The following is a 20,980-nucleotide window of genomic DNA, read 5'->3' as shown; positions in this document are numbered from 1 at the left end:
TGCAGGGAATGGAGAGCCCAAGATAGGCTGGGAGCTGAGCAGGGCTTCCTGGGGGAGGTGGGCCAACTGGTGCTCCGGGTTTAGATGTGGGAAATGTCTACTTTTTACAAAGGCGGGGGGAAAAAGCTGTATGATTAAAGACCTGCATCTAGGACAGTGTTTGGCATATTGGCAGGGATAGTGAAGAAATTAACCTAAATGGTATTTAAGGATGGGGAAAAGTGGGGCTGTGAGCCCGAGAGAACATGCAATTTATCTGCATTCATTTGTCTAACAAATATTTATTAAGCCTTTGCTATGTGTCAGTGAACAAAATAAATATCCCTGCATGCAGCACTGCAAGTAAGACACAAGAGTAGGAATAACATATAAATATAAGTATTAACATGTTAGAAGGTGGTGAGTGGTGTGGGAAATAAATGGTACAGAGCAGGGTAAGGGGACTCAGGAGAAGGGGATAATGTTATTTTAATTAGGATGTTCAGAGTAGGCCTCACAGGAGGTGCATTTGAACAGAGACTTGAAGGAGGGAAGGGGCTTGCTCAGCAGATTATGTGGGGAAGAGGTTTCAGACAAAGTCCCTGAGGTGGCAGCATTTCTGACATGCTCAGACCAGCGTGGAGCCCAGAGTGGCTGGAGCAGAGGAGGATCATGGCAATGAAGAAGCGAGGAGATGGGGTAGGGCCAGGGGTGGGCACTGTAGGCCAGGGTGTGGACTTTGGCTTTAAGTGTGAACCACTGCAGGGTTTGAGCAAAAGTCTGGCCTGACTTTTTGAAAGCCAGGGTCAGGCAAGTAGAGTTCTGCCTAATTAGGCGTTTCTATTAATTAAGGGTTGCTATTTACCTTATACATGTCAATTTTCATGCCTTTCAAATATGGTGTACAAAGTTTCATTTTCTGCTGCTCCAGGCTTTACAGGAAGATGCGAAAACTATGGACATACAGACATACAGATTTTCAGGGCAGGGCATGAATGGCCCTAGAAACTAAGCCCTGAAAATTTGCATGGTTTGTCTAAAATCATATGAGCAGCCTGGCTGGTGTGGTTCATGGCTGAGCGTCAACCCAGCCATGAACCATATGGTTTGATTCCTGGTCAGGGGACATGCCCAGATTGCAGGCTCGATCCCCAGTAAGGGGTGTGCAGGAGGCAGCTAATAGATGATGTTTCTATCTCATTGATGTTTCTATCTCTCTATCCCTTCCCCTTCCTTTTTCTGTAAAATCAATAAAATAAAACATTTTTAAAAACAAACATTCAGCCCAAGCTGGTTTTGCTCAGTGACTAGAGCATAGGCCCGAGGACCCAAGGGACTCAGGTTCAATTCCAGTCAAGGACACGTACCTCAGTTTCAGGCTTGATCTCACACCAGTTAGGGCCCATGTGGGAGGCAACCAATTAATGTGTCTCTCTCACATCACTGTTTCTTTATCTCTCCACGCTCCCACTCTCTCTAAAAAAGTCAATGGAAAAATTTAATCTGGTGAAAATTTATAAATAAATAAATAAATAAATAAATAAATAAATAAATAAATAAAATCATGCAACCAAAGCAGAGGCAAAGCCAAGCCCTGGTTAGACTGTCTCCCGTGTTCTACCCAGGCCCATTCCACTAATCTGATCCCAGGATGACCTATAAAAGTTTTATTTATTTATTTATTTAGTTAGTTAGTTAGTTATTTCCAAATCTTTGCTACCACTTTAGTACTAAATAGATATAAAGAATACAAAAGAAACGGTGAAAGAATAAACACGTGGCTGTGAGGACCGTTTGCAGATTGCGCCCAGCAGTCTAAATTAAGATTCACAGGCCTGCACTCTTCTGTGAATGGATGGCAGCCTCCCAAGGCCCTTGAAGAATCTCCCGGAAGCTTCTGGATGTTTGGCTGCCTTCCAGGCAACCTGCCAGGGCTGGACTATTACTCCATGGCAAGTGTGGGAAATGAAGTAGGCGAGGGTGCAAATGCCCATGCCCTCCATGTCGTGACCTGCAGAATCCCGTGCCCCACCGTAAACAGGGCCATTCCCAACGAGTAGTCTCCTATGAGAAGTGATATTGTTCTCCAACTTCAGAAAGTGATGAGGCTGTAGTTTGGGAGAGGATTGGATGCTAATGAAATGGAGTTCGGGGCTTCCTCTAGAGGGTAGGCATTTGCTACCTCTTCCATGAGAGCAGGAGCCGACATGGCTGTATGTTAATGAATAAAGCTTCTGCAGTTGAGGATGCGTTCATTGAATAGGGTTGTCAGTCAACAGGAAACACTAAACAGAAATTGTCCAACAAGTTTAGGGAATCTACAGGAAGTGGCCAGTTCTACTTTGTCTTCACCTGAGCCTGTTAGGTTTTTATAAACAGTGCGTCTTTCTAGCTTTCCTCATGAAAAGGACTTGACTAGATTAAAGTAGCTCTATTTAGCAGCTGGCTGATACTCTGAAGATAAGAATGATCAGTGATGACTTCCTGAAAATTGTGTTTGCAGACTCATAAAGTTCTGAAACTATTTCTGGGTGAGCAATCGGTAAATTATTCCCTCTAACCGCAGTCTGCTCTGCATGTTTCCAGGAAGGACTACTCAGGGGAGTACACCATCTTCCTGATCCCTTGTACCGTGCAGCCCACACAGCCGTGGGTCGACCCAGGAGAGAAGCCTTTGGCCTGCACTGCACATGCCCCGGAAAGGTAGGGAAGTAGTGTCGATCTTCATTGTTAATGAATTTGCCTACTGGATAACAGTTATTTGTAATCCCAAAACCAATGTGGCGGGAGGTGGGGGTGCTTTCATGGTATTTAAGAACGTGCACAGTGGCAAAATGTCGAGTCCCCTGACACCCATTCCCAGCTCAGGCTGAGCAAGGCAGTGGTCCGCTGTCATGTTTCAGCTCCCATACTGCAAACAGGTGTCCTTCTCACAGTCTGTTTAGTGCCATGTTTGAATTTTTGTCCTTTTCATGGGTGATTTCCTTGTTTAAAATGTCTCCCGCCCGGCTGGCATGGCTCAGTGGTTGAGCGTTGCCCTATGAACCAGACGGTCACAGTTTGATTCCTAGTCGGGGCACATGCTTGGTTGTGGGCTCCATCCCCAGTAGGGGGTGTGCAGGAGGCAGCCAATCAATGATTCTCTCTCATTGATGTTTCTCTCTCTCCCTTCCTCTCTGAAATCAATAAAAATATATTTTTTAAAAAAACAACACTTAAATTGGCTCTCAAGTAGAGTGCAGAAGAGCCATCTGGTGTTCCTAAGTGCAATAAGGCTGTGATGTGCCTCGGGGATGTCAGGTGTGACTTTCAGTGCTGGTACTGTGAGTTCTATGTCAGTGAATCACCAATATGTACTAAGATGTCTTTAAGCAGAAACACGCATAAGACAAGTCAGCTGTTAATCAGTTGATGACCATGTTGGGCCCAAGGTTGCAGGCACTCTGTCCTGTATTCCCCCCGGGAGCAGGGTCAGTGTTCACTAACTCAGTGTTCACTGTGACTTTGCAGACCATCATTACCACAAATAAAGAGAATCAACTATGCATCAGCTCATACCCACCTCAGACCTAAGACTGAGTCATATCTATGTTCATTCATTCAACCAGTACTTACTCAGCTCTTATTATGTGCTTCGCTCTGGCCTGGACTTGAGCATTCTAGCAGGGATTAAAGGAACCTCTGCTCTCAGGCAGTTTATCACCCAAAGCCCCCTTTCTAAGAGCGGAGCAAAGTGAATTAGAAACATTTCTAAGAAAAGATGCTGAGGACAGAATTTGACATTATTACTAAGAGGAGACCATTTGGAATGGTTTTCAAATTAAGAGACTGAGCTGGCCATTGGATTTGGTGATGTGGAAGTCATTGATGACAAAGGGCAGGTTCGGTGGACTAAGGGAAATAAGGCCTGACTGGAGTGGGTTCAAGGGAGAGGCAACAACGTGGGGACAACAGGGAAAAACAGTGAGTAAAGGACGGCAGAGGATAGAGGCAGTAGCTAGAAACATGAGGTGTCAATGGAGGTTTTATTTGTGTTTTAGGTTGAAAAGTATTTCCGGATGTTTGTATGTTGGTAAGAATAACCCTATCGATCTGTGATGGGGAATTTGATGGTGCTGTGAGAGGGGAAATCTGCAGAGCCAGGTCCTGGAATAAGGCAGGGGCAGAACCAGGACAGGGCTGGCCTTCGCTAGAACCAGAAAGAGGAAGGCAGCCAGCCCGAGGAGACAGGTGGAGGGGGATTCGTGGATTGGGAGGGTAAGGAGGACAAAGTACATATTTGATTGGATCTATTTTCTCCATGAGGTGCTCTGAGGTTTGGGGAGAGAGGAGGAAGTATTTTCTCATATGATCCTCTTACTGACTTTTTCTTTATCCACCTTGCTTTGTTGTAAGAATAGCATATATAATATATAAAATGTACAAAATACATGTTAATTGTTTATGTTATCAGTAAGACTTCCAGTCAACAGTATGCTATTAGTAAAGTTTTGGGGGAGTCAAAAGTTATACGTACATTTTCGACTGGGCAGGTGTTAGCACCACTCCCCACATTGTTCAAGGTCAATTATACATACACTTGTAACACCTCACCACAATTAAGATAGTAAATATACCTATTTCCTCCAAAAGTTTCTTCATACTTCTTTGTAATCCTTCCCTCCCATCCCACCCAAACTGCCGGGGCTGACCAGCAGACCCTGAGCGAGGGATGAATGAATTACTCCCACACAATATTTGCTGTAAAAGAGAGGGCTAAGGGACTGCCTGGCTAAAGGTGCCAGGCAGCCTCGTTTGCCTGCCTCATTAGGCTTTTATTGTAGCAGCAGTTTGAGATAAAGTTTATCTTTTAGATACGATCAGTAGGGTAAGTAATTTTGGGAGGACACATGTGTTTGTAATGTCCTTTAAGCGAGGACACCCAAAGATTAAGCATAAGGATTCTAGTGCCGAGGTCCTGCCCCAGCAGGTCCAGGGGTCCCCAAATGTGTAGACGGAGTCGGCAAAGAAGGAATGACAGGGAGACAGCGTTCAGTTAATCAGCAGCCTAGCCAGGATCTCCAGCCAAGTTCTGGTCTGGATCTCCAGCCAAGTTCTGCTTCGGATCTCCAGCCAGGTTCTGTAGCCATGTTCCCTCGCTAGGTTCTTCAGCCAGGTTCTGTCCAGGTTCTCCAGCCAGGTTCAGTCACCAGGTTCTAGTCAGTTTCTCTTGCCATATTTCTGTAGTCAGGTTCAGTCTAGGATCTTTTGCCATGTTCTCTCCAGTGAAGTTCTTCTGTCTCTAGAGAATGTTCTGTGTAGGTTCTGTGTTCTGAGTTCTGTGTTCTGAATTCTGTCTCTCTGTCTGGTTCTGTGTTCTGAGTTCTGAGTTCTGAGTTCTGAGTTCTAAGTTCTGTCTTCTGAATTCTGTCTCATGAGTTCTGTGTTCTAAGTTCTGAGTGTTTCTGTCTTGTTACAACTGTATTTATACCAGTTGATTCAATCCTATCAATCTCTATTACAAAGGTTAGGGCGTTTCTTATCTCCATTCCAGGGAGAAAAGATTATGTAGTTTAAGCATGATTGTTCGTAATTAAAGGGATTAATTACCCGCCTGGCACTTAGTTGAGGGGTTTTATTCCCTCCCTAACTTCAGGGGAAAATCCCTACCTGGGGATTCAACCTTTCTCGGAGAGGTGACCTTGGTTAAAACACAGCGCCAAGAAGGTGAGCAAACATATTAAGAACCGTATGCCATATATGCCAGGTCCCCCGAAACAGCAAGGATGGACCGGCTCCCGGCAAATTCCCCCTTTTTTATTTTTTTAAAGCAAGCATTAAAACGAAAAACCTCAAATGCTCTCTTATATCCATTTTAAGAGTAGGATTGGCGCTTTCTGCTATTACCGGAGTCCTGATCTATCATCCCAGGGAGAGCTTGCCAATCCTGCACTTTCCCAGGGTAGAAAGGCTGCAGTGGGGTTAAGGATAAGGCTCCTTGGGCCTACCTTCTCCCATGCCATTACATTTACCTTTCCTGCCTCAGAAAAGCATGGACATACTTCTTGTATAAAACGTTCTGTCTGACTGGGAGTAACCTTAATTCCTCTGCTAGCAAGCATATGTGTTAAAAGATCAATACAGAGTCTTATTTCTTTAGACTCAGTATGGCACATCTTCTTAATCTAAAGATCAATACAGAGTCTTCTTTCTTTGGACTCAGTATGGCACATCTTCTCAATCTAAGAATCAATACAAAGTCTTCTTTCTTTGGACTCAATATGGCACATCTTCTCAATCTAAGTTCTGTACTATCCACCTTCTTACCCTACTTATCCTCTATAGGGGGGTCTGTAGCACCCTGGTGGAGTCCTATCCGTCCCGAGTGTGGGGGTTCTCAATGGGGGGGGGGGCTTACCTAGGGGAATCCTTTTCCAGGGGTTCCCAAAGGTGTGGACGGAGTCGGCGAAGACTATCCACCCTATTCCTACGGTGGAGTCCGATCCGTCCCGAGTGTGGGGTGCTTACCTAGCGGTCCCTGTTCGGGCGCCAGATGCCGGGGTCCAACCCCAGCGGGTCCAGGGGTCCCCAAAGGTGTGGACGGAGTCGGCGAAGAAGGAAGGACACGGAGACAGTGTTCAGTTGATCAGCAGCCTTGCCAGGATCTCTAGCCAGGATCTCCAGCCAAGTTCTGGTCTGGATCTCCAGAGAGGTTCTGCTTCGGATCTCCAGCCCGGTTCTGTGTCCATGTTGTCTTGCTAGGTTCTCCAGCCAGGCTCCGTCCAGGTTCTCCAGCCAGGCTCAGTCACCAGGTTCCAGTCAGGCTCTCCTGCCAATCTCCGCAGTCAGGTTCAGTCCAGGATCCCCTGCCATGCTCTCTCCAGGCTCCGCCTCCAGGCTCCGAGGCCAGTCCCTGTCCATGATCCTCCGGCATGCTCTCGCCAGCGAAGTTCTTCTGTCTCTAGAGAACCTTCTGTGTAGGTTCTGTGCCTAGGCTCTGTCTCTCTTGGTCCTGTCTTCCAAGCCCTGTGTTCTAAGTTAAAGGGATTAATTACCCGCCTGGCACTTAGTTGAGGGGTTTTATTCCCTCCCTAACTTCAGGGGAAAATCCCTACCTGGGGATTCAACCTTTCTCGGAGAGGTGACCTTGGTTAAAACACAGCGCCAAGAAGGTGAGCAAACATATTAAGAACCATATGCCATATATGCCAGGTCCCTTGAAACAGCAAGGATGGACCGGCTCCCGGCATTCTAGTAAACACCCGGGGGTCTGCTCGAACACAGACTTGTTTGGAAAGGTCAAGGAATAATTAGGGGCACCGCCTTCAGCACTCCCCTAAGTTGGTATCCCGATAAACAGGGCAGGCGGCCTTCTGCACACTTCCCTTTTCTAAGAATGTCTTCCTTACAAACTTTCCAACCAAGTCTCATGCTTCCCAACACCTAACCACTCCTTATCCTCGGTACCCACTGACCTGTTTTCTGTCCCTACAGATTAGTTTACATTTCTAGAAAGCTATATAAATGCCACCATACAGTACACATTCTTTCTCTCTGGCTTCTTTCCCTCAGCATAGTTATTTTGATCCATTCATGTGTTAGTATATCGGCATTTTGTTCCTGTTATTACTGGATTGTATCCCATGGCATGGATATGCAACAATTTGTTTGTCGATTTATGGGTTGATGGACATTTGGATTGTTTCCACATTGTGGCAATGATAAATAAAGCTGCAATAGATATTTATGTATATGCCTTTATATGGACATATGCTTTTTATTTTCTTGTGTAAATACCTAGGAATGGAATGGCTGGATCATGAATGTTTAACTTTTTAAGGAATTGCCACAGTTTTTCCGAAATGTTTGCAAATATGTAACAATGTGTGTACATTTCCCTCATGGGTGTGTCAGAGTTCTAGTTCCCCTGCACCCTGGTGAAAGTGGTCAGGGAGGTCTTGGTGTGGTTTCAGGATTAGTGAGGGTGTGTAGAAGAAGAGGAGAGCAGGAAAGATAGGAGGTGCTAGTTAGAGAAGTGAGGAGTATGAAAATGAGATTTCGGAGGTGGTGCATAGTAGGACTGTGAAGCATGGGTGTCTTCAAAGAACAAGCTCTTTGGAGGTGAGGACGTCAGGAACTGGGAGGCTGGGACGTTAGATGGTTCATCCATTTGGAAACTGAAATCACCAGGAGTGATGCTAGAGAGCACATAGTCAGCCAAATGTCGGCAGGAAGGTGACTAGGAAAGCGGTAGTTGGCTGCAATAAAGGGCAAACGTGACAAATGCTGGGGAATCTTACTCATATATTAAAGTTTTTAAATTGTGAAATGTTTTAGATACTCAGAAACCATATATAGAACATATATAAAACCTCAAGAAATAGAACATTACCTGATGTGAATTGCAACTGCAACGAATTGAATATCCCCTGGGCTGTGATACGGATGATAAAATGAATGATGCTAACTACCAGTGACATTAATGACCATGTGTGGAGTGTGGACTAGGTGGTGGGCCTGCACTAAGCTCTTCACTTTAATTCTCACTACAGTGATTCCCCCACAAGATTGACACTGTTTTTTCCATTTTTGTAACAAATGGAGTCAAAGAAAAAAAAAAGAAATAGAGCATTACCAGTACCTTTTAAATACCCTCAGTGCCCCTTCCAACTGCATTCCCTCCCCCTACCCCGAAGGTAACTGCTAGCCTGAGGCTGTACTTCTCTTCGCTGGTTTTCATGGTTCACCTCATATTTACTTTTATGTGGTTTTACCTGATGTGTGTGTGGGGTTTTTTAAACTCTATATAAAAATTTCAGCCCTGGCTAATGTGGCTCAGTTGGTTGGAGCATCTTTGGCACATACCCAGGTTGTGGGTTCTATCTCTAGTCGGGCATATGCAGGAGCCAACTGATGGAAGTTTCTCACATTGACATGTTTTTTTCTCTTTTTCTTTCTCTCAAAATGTATATAAATACATAAGTAATAATAAAAATAAATGACTTCAGACTGCATGAATTCTCTTTGCAGCTTTTTTTTTGTTTGGCTCAGTGAATCATATGTTGATTCATAAGTGAATCTACATTTGTGTTGGTTCATGTGGCTGTGGTTTGGTTTTCATTGCGTTAAGGTGTTCATTTTAGGAATATCCCAGAACTTGTTTACCACTCTATTTGGCTTGTAATTCCAGATTCTCTCTATTACAAAGGATATGATATATGTCTTTTAGTGTATATGTGAAAGAACTCTTTCTCCAGGGTAGGTGCTGGATTTTGTGTGTGTGTAAAACAAGACAGGAACCCTGGTGTGAAAATGGCAAAAGGAGCAGAAAGACACCAGCCTGTCTGCAGGCTCTGCGCCATGTGGGTGAGGGAGGCTGCAGGGGAGGGTGTTGTTGAGTATACTGAGGCTTCGGGGTTGGAAATCCTTCCCCATTATTCCCAGAGTGACTTTCTCCTTGGGCCTCACCTTGCTGTTGATCATCTCTATGGCTCTATGTGGATGCAATAGAAGTATAACACAAAAACAATCAAGACAGACTCAGGGAACTCAGACTTCATTCAAAAGAATTGTGTTTCATATTATGCCTAATTTTGTGAGCTCTGTCAAACATTCTAACCTTATAAATCATCATCATCATCACCATCGTGAGTCCATTGTTCCTTCTGTTTAATCAATTAAGATTTATTGAGTGCCCTATGTCCCTGGCACTATGTGGATTCTGGTAATGCAACTATTAACAAGAAAAAATGGTTTCCCTGAGTCAGATATATGAGCTCTTAGTGCAACTAATGTTTATAGCAAAGCTGTTGAAGTAGGGGCAGCCCTGACTTTTGTGGGTGTTTCCTATACCCCAAGTTCCTTCTCCAACCCTTTCAAATCTACTCACTGGAGCACCTTCGATAAAAGTAAGGAGTAGTCAGATGGGCTCTATTGGAAGAGTAAAGCGTCAAAATCACACATGCGCTACTCTGTAACAAATATGTGAATATGGAGTTTGGCTATCATTGAAGATACAATGGTGAGCAAATAGATATGAGCCATGAAGGAGATTTCAGTCAGATAGTGACACATTTCACCAAAATATTAAACCATGCTCAGTACTATGAAAGAAAACGAATCAAGTTCCTCTCCTATACACACCTCTTCATTCAGTAAATACTTAGCGCCTGCAGCAAAGCACTGTTCACAATCCCGAGAAGGGTGGGGAGGAGAGGACAGCTCCAGTGGCCTTTGCAAAGTTGACCTGCTTTCAAGGAGCTCTTGTTTCTTCTCCCACTTTTAGATTCCTGATACCCATTGCGTTCCAGCAGACCAACCGCCCTGTGCCCGTGGTGTATTCTCTCAATACTGAATTTCAGCTCTGCAATAATGAGAAGGTGTTTCTGATGGATCCCAACACATCTGATATGTCACTGGCAGAAATGGATTACAAAGGAGCCTTCTCAAAAGGTGAGTTGTTCCCTTCGCCTGCACAAGGAGACTGTGGCTGAATGCGAGAAGTTTTCAAGTAAACTCCTGGACTAGCATCTCTGCTCATTAGCTTTCCGTCAACTTGCCAGTGAAGATTCCCTCCGGGTGGATGCCTGTGCAGCCAGCATGTAGTCAAAGGAACAGACCCGTGTTCTTCCTTCATGTCATCCTATATAATAAAAGGCTAATATGCAAATTATCCCCTTGACCAGAAGTTCAACTGGGAGTGGCTGGGCCAGCTGGCCAACAGCCTGTGGCCCCTCCCCCCAGCCAGCCCTGCTCCCGATCGGCCTTGGCTGGACCCCACCTGTGCACGAATTCATGCACCAGGCCTCTAGTTTCACAATAAGATCACACACTTGGCAGTATAGTCATTGGCAGTATGGCACTGTGTGAAAGCACTGGGCTGAGTGGTAAGAAGACTGGAGTTTCCAACCAGATTCTAACACACTGACTCTGGGCAGGTTGCTTTATCTCTCAGTTCCTCAGAGAGATTGCAGTATGACCCCCACTGCCTGCCAGCCTCAAAGATATGTGTGCTCAAACATATATGTGCTCTCCATCATGCCTTCTCTGCTTATAATGGTTCCTCTGCCCCCTCCTTGGCCCACACATGGTTCCCTTGACTTTTCAAAAGGCTAGCTCTCGCTCTGCCTTCGGGTCTCTACTTACATGTTGATCTCCTCAATAAGCCTTTCCCTGACCACATTGGACAGTCTAACAGACCTTCATAGTTTGCACTTTCACAGAACACTCTTCAGTTTTTATAGTGCTTGTCACATTTTTAATATTTTATAATATATACTAGAGGCTCAGTGACAAAATTTGTGCATGGGGAGGAGGGTCCCCTCAGCCCAGCCTGCACCCTCTCCAATCTGGGACTCCTCGGGGGATGTCCTACTGCCGGCAGTTGGACATCCCTCTCACAATCCTGGACTGCTGGCTCCTAATTACTCACCTGCCTGGTCGCCTCTAACTGCCCTTCCCTGCCAGCCTGATCCCCCCTCACTACCTCTGCGTGCCAGCCTGATCACCCCTAACTGCCCCTCCTGCCGGCCTGGTCACCCCTTATTGCCCCCTCTGCTGGCCTGGTCACCCCCAATTGCCCCCCCCCCGCTGGCCTGGTCCCTCTGAACTGCGTCCCCCTGCCAGCCTGGTCGCCCCACGCAGCCTGCTTGTTCAGTCATTTGGTCGTCCCTCACTAACCCCCCTGCCGGCCTGGTCATAGGCAGCCATCTTGTGAGAGCATGAGGGTCATTTTGGATATTACTTCTTTATTATATAGGATTATTTCCGTATTTGCTGCCTATCTCTACCAGTAGACTGTAAGTTACTTGAGAACAGAGATTGCGATCAAATTTGCACAACATACCACCAGTGCCTGGGTGCCCAATAAATATTTGTTGAATGAATAAATTAATTAAACAAGATCTGCCTTTCCTCTCTCAATTACCCCTTCTGCCTTTTTCTTTTAATCTTCTCCTCATATCTGAGTTTTTCTCTCATCCTCAAAACACATTCAAGTCCTGCCCTTACAGGAAAAAAAAAATCTCAACCTTACCTCCACTTCAAACCTTCTTTTCTTTTCTTTGAGGAGCTTCCTGAGGAAGCGGTGAGCATACACTATCTCCATGGCCTTTCTTCACAGTCAGTGCTCCGGCCACCCACTGCAGGCTGGGTTTGTCCCACCACCGCTCAGAACTCTCTCTTGTCGATGACACTAAGTCCATGGATTTTGACACTTTTTTTTTTTTCTATTTGGCTTCCTTTTCACCATCTCACCTGACACGATCTTGCCTTTCTGACCACTTCTCACTCTCCTTCCCTGGGACTCTGTTCTCTGCCCTGTGTGTGTTGTTGTCCCCATGTTCTTTGCTTGGCTCCTTCTGTTCTCCCTTCAGTGCTACCTCTGGCCATCCCCATGGCTTGTCCCATCTGTTTACTCTGAACCTGCTGGAGTCCTACTACTCCACAGCCATTCCACAAAAGGTGACCTCATTCCTGATCTCGCCTGAGCTTCATTCCTCATTTCCATGTGCAATCTGGAACCACCAAGCCTCTCCAGTGGCTGTCTTTCAGATGCCTAGCAATGTCTAGAGCTGGACTTACCTCCCTCCAAACATGCTTCTCCCCTATCCACTGCCCCGCTGACAGCATCCCCATACTCCAGGTGCCCCAGGACACAGCCTCAAGGTTATCCTTCTCTTCTTCACCTCCCCATCCCATCCATCATTGAAATGAATGGAATCCAACTCCTAGACATTGCTTGAATCCACCCCCTTGCCTCTCAGCTATAGTTTAGCTATCTATCACTAGAGCATTAAAATAGCCCTTATCTGATCTCTGTGACTCAAGACTCTTAGGTTCCTCCATTCTGTTTTCTAAAGCCCAGGTGTGTTGACATTATGCCCAGGCTTAAAACCTCCCAGTGTTCCTTGTTACTTACATACTTAAGTCCAGAATCCTCAGCACCATGAGTCTATCTTCACGGGAGTCTCTCCTGCTGGAGTTTCTACTTGTCCTCCAATCCAATCACACTGACCTACCACAGAGCAAATGCTCTGGACAAGCGTTTGGAGGCGGACTGATTTGTGCTCAACTCCTGTGCCTCATGGCACAGACAGGAAAACTTGGATGAGTTATTTTAAACAGGGGTAATAATTGAACCTATCTCTTTGGGCTCATGGGAGGATTTAAATAAGACAGTGTAGCTGAAGAACTTGTTGCCACATCAGGCACTAAGTGCCTGGGACTCATACCCTTCCAGCATTCAGTATTTTGTACTGGAGTTTCTTTCCCCTAGAATGCTCTCCCTGCCTCTTCCTTCCATCTCAAATGCTCTATCTGACAAACACCTACTCATGTTTCAGGATTATGCTCAAATATCATCTCCTTGTTATAACCTTCCATACCTCTCCCCAGGCAGATGTCTTTGCTCAGCGACATGCTTATTTAACATCATGTACCTTCCTCTATTGTGGTTGACAACAGCATAGAGTTGTGGTGGTTAATAGTGTAGGCTGTAGAGCAGTGATGGCAAACCTATGACACGCGAACTCATTTTTTTGGTTGAGTTTTCTTGGTTAAATGGCATTTAAATACATAAAATAAATATCAAAAATATAAGTCTTTGTTTTACTATGGTTGCAAAGATCAAAAAATTTCTATATGTGACACGGCACCAGAGTTAAGTTAGGGTTTTTCAAAATGCTGACACGCCGAGCTCAAAAGGTTCGCCATCACTGCTGTAGAGCCAAAGTACCTTGACTTTGAATACCACTTCCTAACTTTGTGACCTTCAATAAGTCACTTAACCACTCTGTGCCTCCATTTTCTCATTTGTGAAATTGCCAGTACTACATGAGTTCTTACATGGGAAGGACTTAGTTCAGTACCCAGCAAATAGTATAAGCTTGATAAATGTTAGCTATTTTAGCAATTACTTAGCTATTATGACTGTTCTCTCAGCTACATCTCACTCACCTTTGTATTCCCTGCACATAAAAGAGTGCTTGGCATACCTTAAATGCTTAATTAATACATTTTGAATAAAAGAAGCATGTGGATTCATAGAGCTCTTCATAGAAAGATATTTTTGTCTCTAAGAGAGTGTGTTAAATCCTTTCTACCCTTGACATTTCTTTCTCATTAAAGTCTGACCTAATTAATGCTGCTCAATCTTTCCAGGTCAAATCCTTTATGGCCGAGTACTTTGGAATCCAGAACAAAACCTTAATTCTGCTTACAAACTCCAGCTGGAGAAAGTCTATCTTTGTACTGGCAAGGATGGCTATGTGCCTTTCTTTGATCCCACGGGGACAATCTACAATGAAGGGCCACAGTATGGGTGCATTCAGCCAAACAAACACCTAAAACACAGATTTTTGCTGCTGGTATGTAACTGTTCATGTTAAAGAGATGACACTTGAGTAGATTTTCTCAGCTCTGAGTCCTGTCTAAAGCTTATAGAACTCCACTCTTTATGGTTTTATATATTTGTGTGTCTAATATATATATATATACATAATATTGTTGTTGCTTCTCTCTGATCAGCTGAATTCTAGTACAGATCTGATGGTATGGTGGGTAACAGGCAAGCTAATATTAATGTCCCAGGAAAAGGAAAGTCTAGCCCAGTGTTTCTCGAGGTGTGGTCCAGAGACCCTGAACATCCTCAGTACTCATTCAGGGAGTCCACAAGGTCAAAACTATGTTCCTAACAGTATGATGACACTTGCCTTTTTCACACTCATTCCTTCATGAGTGTAGAGAGCATGAAAGGTTTATTGATATGATTTCAGATTCCACATTGTAACTAATATTTTTAAAATAGCACTTATCACCTTATTGATAAAAGTTATTGGTAAAAGCTATTAAAATATTCTTCCCTTTAAACTGCGTAGCTGTGTGAGGTCATTTTCTTCATATAAACAACATAGCACAACTGACTGAATATAGGAGTTATGAGAATCTAGTTATTTTCTAGAGATTTGCAAAAATATAAAGCAATGCCAGCTCTTTTTTGGGAAAGGTGGGGGTGAATATAGGTATTTTATCTAAAAAAAAATATGTTACTTATGTTAATATGTAATGGGTTTTTCACTGCCATTTTAAAATGAATTCGTAAATAGTATTTCTTGATTTTTCAGTGTTAACTTTAATACAGTAAATACTGATAGATACAAACCACATAAACAAAAGACTTTTGGGGTCCTTGATTTTTAAGTGTATAGATGTTCCTGAGACCAAATAGCTTGAGAGTTGTTTGCCTAGGATACCCCGCTCTCTGTGTTGTGAGATCACAGAGGCCGCCGGGTGTCCTCCCTTGGAGAGGGTGGTAGTACCCAAGGAGAGGGCTTCTGCTGTGCATTCTCTCCTGACCGCAACCCCAAGCAGGCGGAGAGGGCCTTTCTCTTCCCAGAGACTGCTGCTGGCCAGTCCAGTGGTCCCATCTTTCTAAATCTCTTTTTTCCCCCCCTGAAAATCTAGGACCGCAGCCAGCCGGAGGTAACCGATAAGTACTTCCATGACGTGCCCTTTGAGGCCCACTTTGCTTCCGAATTGCCCGATTTCCACGTGGTCAGTAGCATGCCAGGTGTGGATGGGTTTACTCTGAAAGTAGATGCGCTCTATAAGGTGAGTGTGAGAAGAAGGCCACTTTAAAGACTGCAAGAGGAAGACAGATCATCTGTGGACTGTCAGCTTCTTCATACAGCATCTTGCTGGCACATCCTTTTTATTGTTGTTAAGCTTATCATTCACCCCAAATTTTTACCATCTACCTCCAATACGACAAAGTAATGGTAAATTTATTTAATTTGCATCTAGTCTCTTGTTATTGTGCATTCAGGTGCCTACCATATTCTAGTTTTTCCTAATTACTTTTTATATTGCCTGCCTTCTGGGCTCTATTTTCACAAGCATGTGGAAAACATTTAACAGAATCATAAACACAATACAATAATTTAGAATGGCAATAATAAGTAGTATTTGATGAGCAAAAATACTCTAAGCCCCAGTAATAAACAAGAACTTCCAAGATCAAATTCCACTTTTTTCTGTCTCCAAATAGTAATCTATGACCTTAGATTTTAGAACTATTATCACTCTTTGGAAGTTAGTTCAAAATCATGGAGGGTTTCAGTGGAGCCAGATGACATGGCAGTAAAATACTGGCTGGTATAACTGCTCAGGGGATGTCCAGGGAATATTCAGATTTAGCAAATTTTTGTCAAGTATCTGCTTATTATGCACAGAGTAGGTGTTTAGTGAATAAAGTGTCTGCTTATTATGCACAGAGTGTTTAATGAATATTTGTTGAATGACTATTTTAGCTAAACTTCATCAATAAATAGTAAATTAGCATAACAAACAATTAAAGGTCCCTGGGAATAAATGTGGTTATTAATACTGTTACTTCTCTATAATCAAGGAAGACCAACAAATCATAAGCATTTATCAGCTACAGAGAAATAAATTCTTAGGACTATTCTATACACAGATAGACAAAGAGAGAAAGAATGTGATTAGCTGGACCAGGATCACCCTAATTTAGAAATAAAATGGAATCCATAAACTCCATAATATTTGGTTGAATTCTCGAATAGTAAACACCAACCATTGCAAATGCCTTTCTTGAAATGCATCACTTGCATGTATCCATGGAGGCTTACTAGTATGGTGGCAGCTGTCTTTCCATTTCCTTTTGTCAGAGGTGTCTGTGGGCAGCAATGACATGCTCGGTTTGTCTCCCGTTTTCCTCCTCCTGCAGGTGGAAGCAGGACACCAGTGGTACCTCCAGGTCATCTACATCATTGGCCCTGACACCCTCTCAGGGCCCCGGGTCCAGCGCTCTCTCACAGCCCCTCTGAGGCGCCACCGAAGGGACCTGGTGGACTCCAGTGGCCGGCTGGCCCTTGCCGATTCCCTCATCTATGACAATGAAGGGGACCAAGTCAAGAATGGCACCAATATGAAGTCCCTCAACCTGGACATGCAGGAGCCCGTTGTAGCTGCCTCTCTGTCCCAAACGGGGGCGTCTATTGGCAGTGCGCTCGCTGCTATCATGCTTCTGCTTCTGGTGTTCTTGGTGGCTTGTTTCATCACCAGGAAGTGCCAGAAACAGAGGAAGAAACCGCCCACAGGGGACATTTTGGAGGAATACCCTCTGAATACCAAGGTGGAGGTGCCCAAGAGGAGCCCCGACAGGGTGGAGAAGAACGTGAGCAGACAATACTGCACCGTGCGGAACGTAAACATACTGAGCGACGCCGAGGGGGCGTACGTGTTCAAAGGTGCTAAAGTGAAAAAATTGAATCTGGAAGTCAGAGTTCACAACAATTTACAAGATGGAACAGAAGTTTAATGGAGGAGACCCATGTGTATTTTTTTTCTAAAATCATTTTTATAAAACGGGAGAAATACTGGTATTTTTATAATCTTGCAGATGAAAAGGGAAAATTATAGCTTTGAGCAGGGGAAGGCACACATCACTTGCATCAACTCACAACTGAGCTACCTCATTCATCAAAGAACCACCAGAACCCCCTGAGTACGGGAGTCGCTGTTTCTGTGGATCCCGTTAGTAGTCTCAGTAGCTGCAGTTGCTCCTGGAAGCCCGATCTTCGAAAGCAAGTGTGTTAGTGTTAGGACGGGAGGTAGACCCTTAGGTTAGCTGATGCAGTTCCGAGGACGGGGAATGGACAGTGGCAGATCTCAGAAAGTGGCCTTCAGGGCCTTTGGTTTCCTCCCCCACTTCCAGCTTTCTTCCACTTGGGCTTTTCCTGGGCCTCTGGACAGCAGAGTTCAAATGGCTGGCACCCAGATTCCATTCAAAATTCTGCTAATCAGCACAGTGTTGCATTTCTCATTGCATCCACTTGACAGCTTGCACTCACTGCATGGCCTCTAATTGCACTTTGCCATTTCCAAAGTCCTTTTCACCTGGGGGTTCAAAGTGCTCCAGATACTCACAGGAGAAACCTCGGGCATGGCAGGAGGGGGAGCTGAAACCTACAGAAAGGAGGGGCCTGGCAAGCACCTCAATGCTATCATGTTTCTGCACTGCTCCCTAGTCCCAGGGAGATGTCCTTGTGCCCAACTAGTTGATGCTGCATCGAGGACATGTTAGGACACCTTTCTGTCAAAGGATGCTACAAAACAACGTCACTGCCCATGACCTTTTTCTGCATCGCCATGGATGCTTTAGAAATCTACCACATTTCCTGCTACCCCAGGCTTTGCCCAGTCCAACAATAGACAAGCCCATGTGCTTTGCTAGCTGTGGGGTTTTTATTTGTGCTAGGGTTTCAGGAAAGTAAGTGATGCATTTGAATAAAGCAAATTAGGGTAAAGCCCAGGCCAGAGTGAAATCAGTGAATAGATGCCTACTAATATAAGACAGCAGATAAAGTACTAGTACTCACAGCAGATAAAGGCACCATTCCTGGTACCGTACGTATTTCAGGGATTTCTCTTTGTGGGGGTTCTTTTCTGGTAGCTCAGGCACTTATTTTTTTACCATATCAGCACATGACAAGGCCATAAACACCTGGCTTTTAAATGATTTCGTGTTCAAATAGCAACTTAACGATTTTGCACATTGTGTACACACCGCTTGCTGTTGTGTTTCGTTTTGGTTCCTGCCTTATTGCAAAACTATAAGCATGCATGTCTTAAACTGGAGACACCATTTCATTATTCTCTTCCTGATGCCTGGCATGCCATAATCACTGAACAAATGACAGCGCCCCTGCATTGCATAATATTTGTACTAGAATGACCCAAGCTCTTTGGAACATTCCAAACTGGGAACACTTTGGTACTAAAAGCTAGAAAGAATGAACTCTGAAAGGTTTTCAGCATCTCTACCGTACTCCAAGCTCCTTGAGAGTAGGGCCTGTGTGAGCCGTGACTCTGATTATTCAGCAGTGCCTCGCATATAACAAGCACTCCAGAAATATTTGTTGAGTGAACAGGTGACTGGTGTCACAGGTGAGTTATAGAGGAATAAATTCAGAAACAGGAAGTAAGAGGGTATGGTGGCAATATCACAAGGGAAAGTAGAGAGAAAAGCAAAAACTGGCTTCTACTTGGATTATGAAATAATCTCATTGGAACAAAGAAGCACCAGTTTACATAGACGTGAGTCTGGCCATGGTCTTAAGGAGGACTGAACAGACAAGTCATAATAGTGCATTAGCAGGAGGTGAGACTGTGACTTGGTCTCCAGAGCAGAATATTAGAGGAATGTCTGACTTAGCATGCTGCGATGAGTGTCAAGTTTTCATGATAGGATGAATTGAGGGAGCCCAGAGCCGGAAACGCCTGACTGTTCTGGTGCCACTTGAGACACCAGGCAATTTGGGGCAGAATTTATGTACCCGCCTCACAAACCTCCAGAATTGGTGTCTCATGGCTCCCTGCTCACCAGAGGGGCAGACTCTTCTAACAACCTACAGGGCTCATGCTAATTCTACAAGGACAGGAAGCCAGTCATTTGACGAGCGACTTTGATTTGGTGCTTTATCGTTCGTCATGCCAGATGCTTACACATTAAAGCAACATCTTTCCATTTGCTCAGATATTTGTCTTGCACATCCTCTCCATTACTATCAAATGGGACACGTGCATGGGAAGAGTGCAGACAGGTGGCAGGGTGAAGCTAGTTGGGAAGCGATGGAGACTGAGATCTCTGCGTGCTCCTAGCAGCCTCCATAGAGGAGGTCTTGCATGACCAGGGCAGCGTCCTGTGAAGACCTTGAGGTAGTGAATCGTCTGTGTGAAAGGAAGCCCTTGGAATAGTCCTGCCCTCCTTCCTCTCCGCCCTTCCCCCCGCTACATACATGTTCCTGAATGCAGTGCTTCTCTAGTGGATGACACATTACACGGAAAGTGTTAAGAGATGTGAACTTGAGATTGACTCTTTTGATACCGAATTTTGTATTTCATTTGTTTTATACTTCATTTAGGGATCAGACCATTTGGTGGCTGATGTGGGATTATACTTCAAAACTCTTGCTTTCTGTTCCCGACTTGCTCACTGAAGCCCTGCGTGTGTGTCACTAACCTCTTACAGCATGCCTGTAGGTAAGAGGGAACAAAGCCTCCAGGGGGTTGCCATTTGCTACCGCACACTGGCTGGCTGTGAAGGTTGAAAGAAAGAAGAGTCTGTAGCTGTTTTCTGCCGGCATTGTCCCCGGCCTCCTGAAGGACTCCTGCAGTCTCATTGGTGGATGGGGAATCATGGTGGAATACGTTTGCACAGCCTTCTGACATTCAGGCTCAGTGTCCTGTAGGAATTCTTGTGATTCTTGGATACTGCGCACCTGCTCAGACTGGGTAAAATATTTGTGGTGCTGTCAACCTGATTTCTTGACTCTCAAATGATTTTTGTATTTCCAATACCAATTTGTGTGTGATGAACTTCTGATCTCTTCAATAGCATATGCCACTATATAAATTTGTATTAATAAATGACAGTCTGGTTGCGTTTTTTTTTTTTTTTGCTATGTTCATTTTAGATTATTCATCTCAAAGGACATTGCCATTGAGATGGAAAATCATTTTGCGGCAAAGTTTTTTGGAAAAAGTCCCTCTGAAGCGGGTGAATTTGAGACACATACTAACTGTGCTAAGAGCATGATAGAGAATTACACATCTCCAGATAATCATAACTCTTTTCTTGCAATCAGTTGAAACCCCAGGACAAAGAGGAATCGTTAAAATCTCCATGTGCGATACAATAAGATGATTATTCACACTATATTAGCCTCAAACTTTCTCAGGACAGTGTGATCTAGTGTGAGGATGGCCATGAGCTCTTATGCACACACAAAGGTTCATTTAGTGTCCATAACCCCCTGGAGATGACCAAAGCACCAAATATAGTTTACCGGCTTATGAAGGGGAAAATGGCAGAGTCCAAAGGGGCACTCTGGGCATTCTGCAAGCCTGCGCATCTGTGTGCCTCCCCCCCTCTGTGGAATTGTTTTATATGAAAAAACAAAAATATTGCCAAGGATGGTGACCAGTAGGGCTCTGTTGGCAC

General features: G+C 44.5%; 1 protein-coding gene across 1 annotated transcript in view; it reads left to right on the top strand.

Moving 5' to 3' along the window:
* FRAS1 (Fraser extracellular matrix complex subunit 1) overlaps nucleotides 1–20,421 on the top strand; it is a 456,634-nt gene extending 436,213 nt beyond the window's left edge. Inside the window, exons 70-74 of the mRNA XM_059667675.1 lie at nucleotides 2,566–2,682; nucleotides 10,244–10,410; nucleotides 14,119–14,324; nucleotides 15,421–15,567; nucleotides 16,703–20,421. Coding sequence (XP_059523658.1) covers nucleotides 2,566–2,682; nucleotides 10,244–10,410; nucleotides 14,119–14,324; nucleotides 15,421–15,567; nucleotides 16,703–17,296 — 1,231 coding nt within the window. The 3' untranslated portion in view covers nucleotides 17,297–20,421. The remainder of the gene's footprint in view (nucleotides 1–2,565; nucleotides 2,683–10,243; nucleotides 10,411–14,118; nucleotides 14,325–15,420; nucleotides 15,568–16,702) is intronic.
* Nucleotides 20,422–20,980: the final 559 nt, after the last annotated feature.

The sequence above is a fragment of the Myotis daubentonii genome, chromosome 1 (assembly GCF_963259705.1).
Source record: "Myotis daubentonii chromosome 1, mMyoDau2.1, whole genome shotgun sequence".
NCBI lineage: Eukaryota > Metazoa > Chordata > Mammalia > Chiroptera > Vespertilionidae > Myotis > Myotis daubentonii.
Note: the sequence above shows the minus strand (reverse complement) of the source record. Positions and strands in the feature narration are given on the sequence as shown.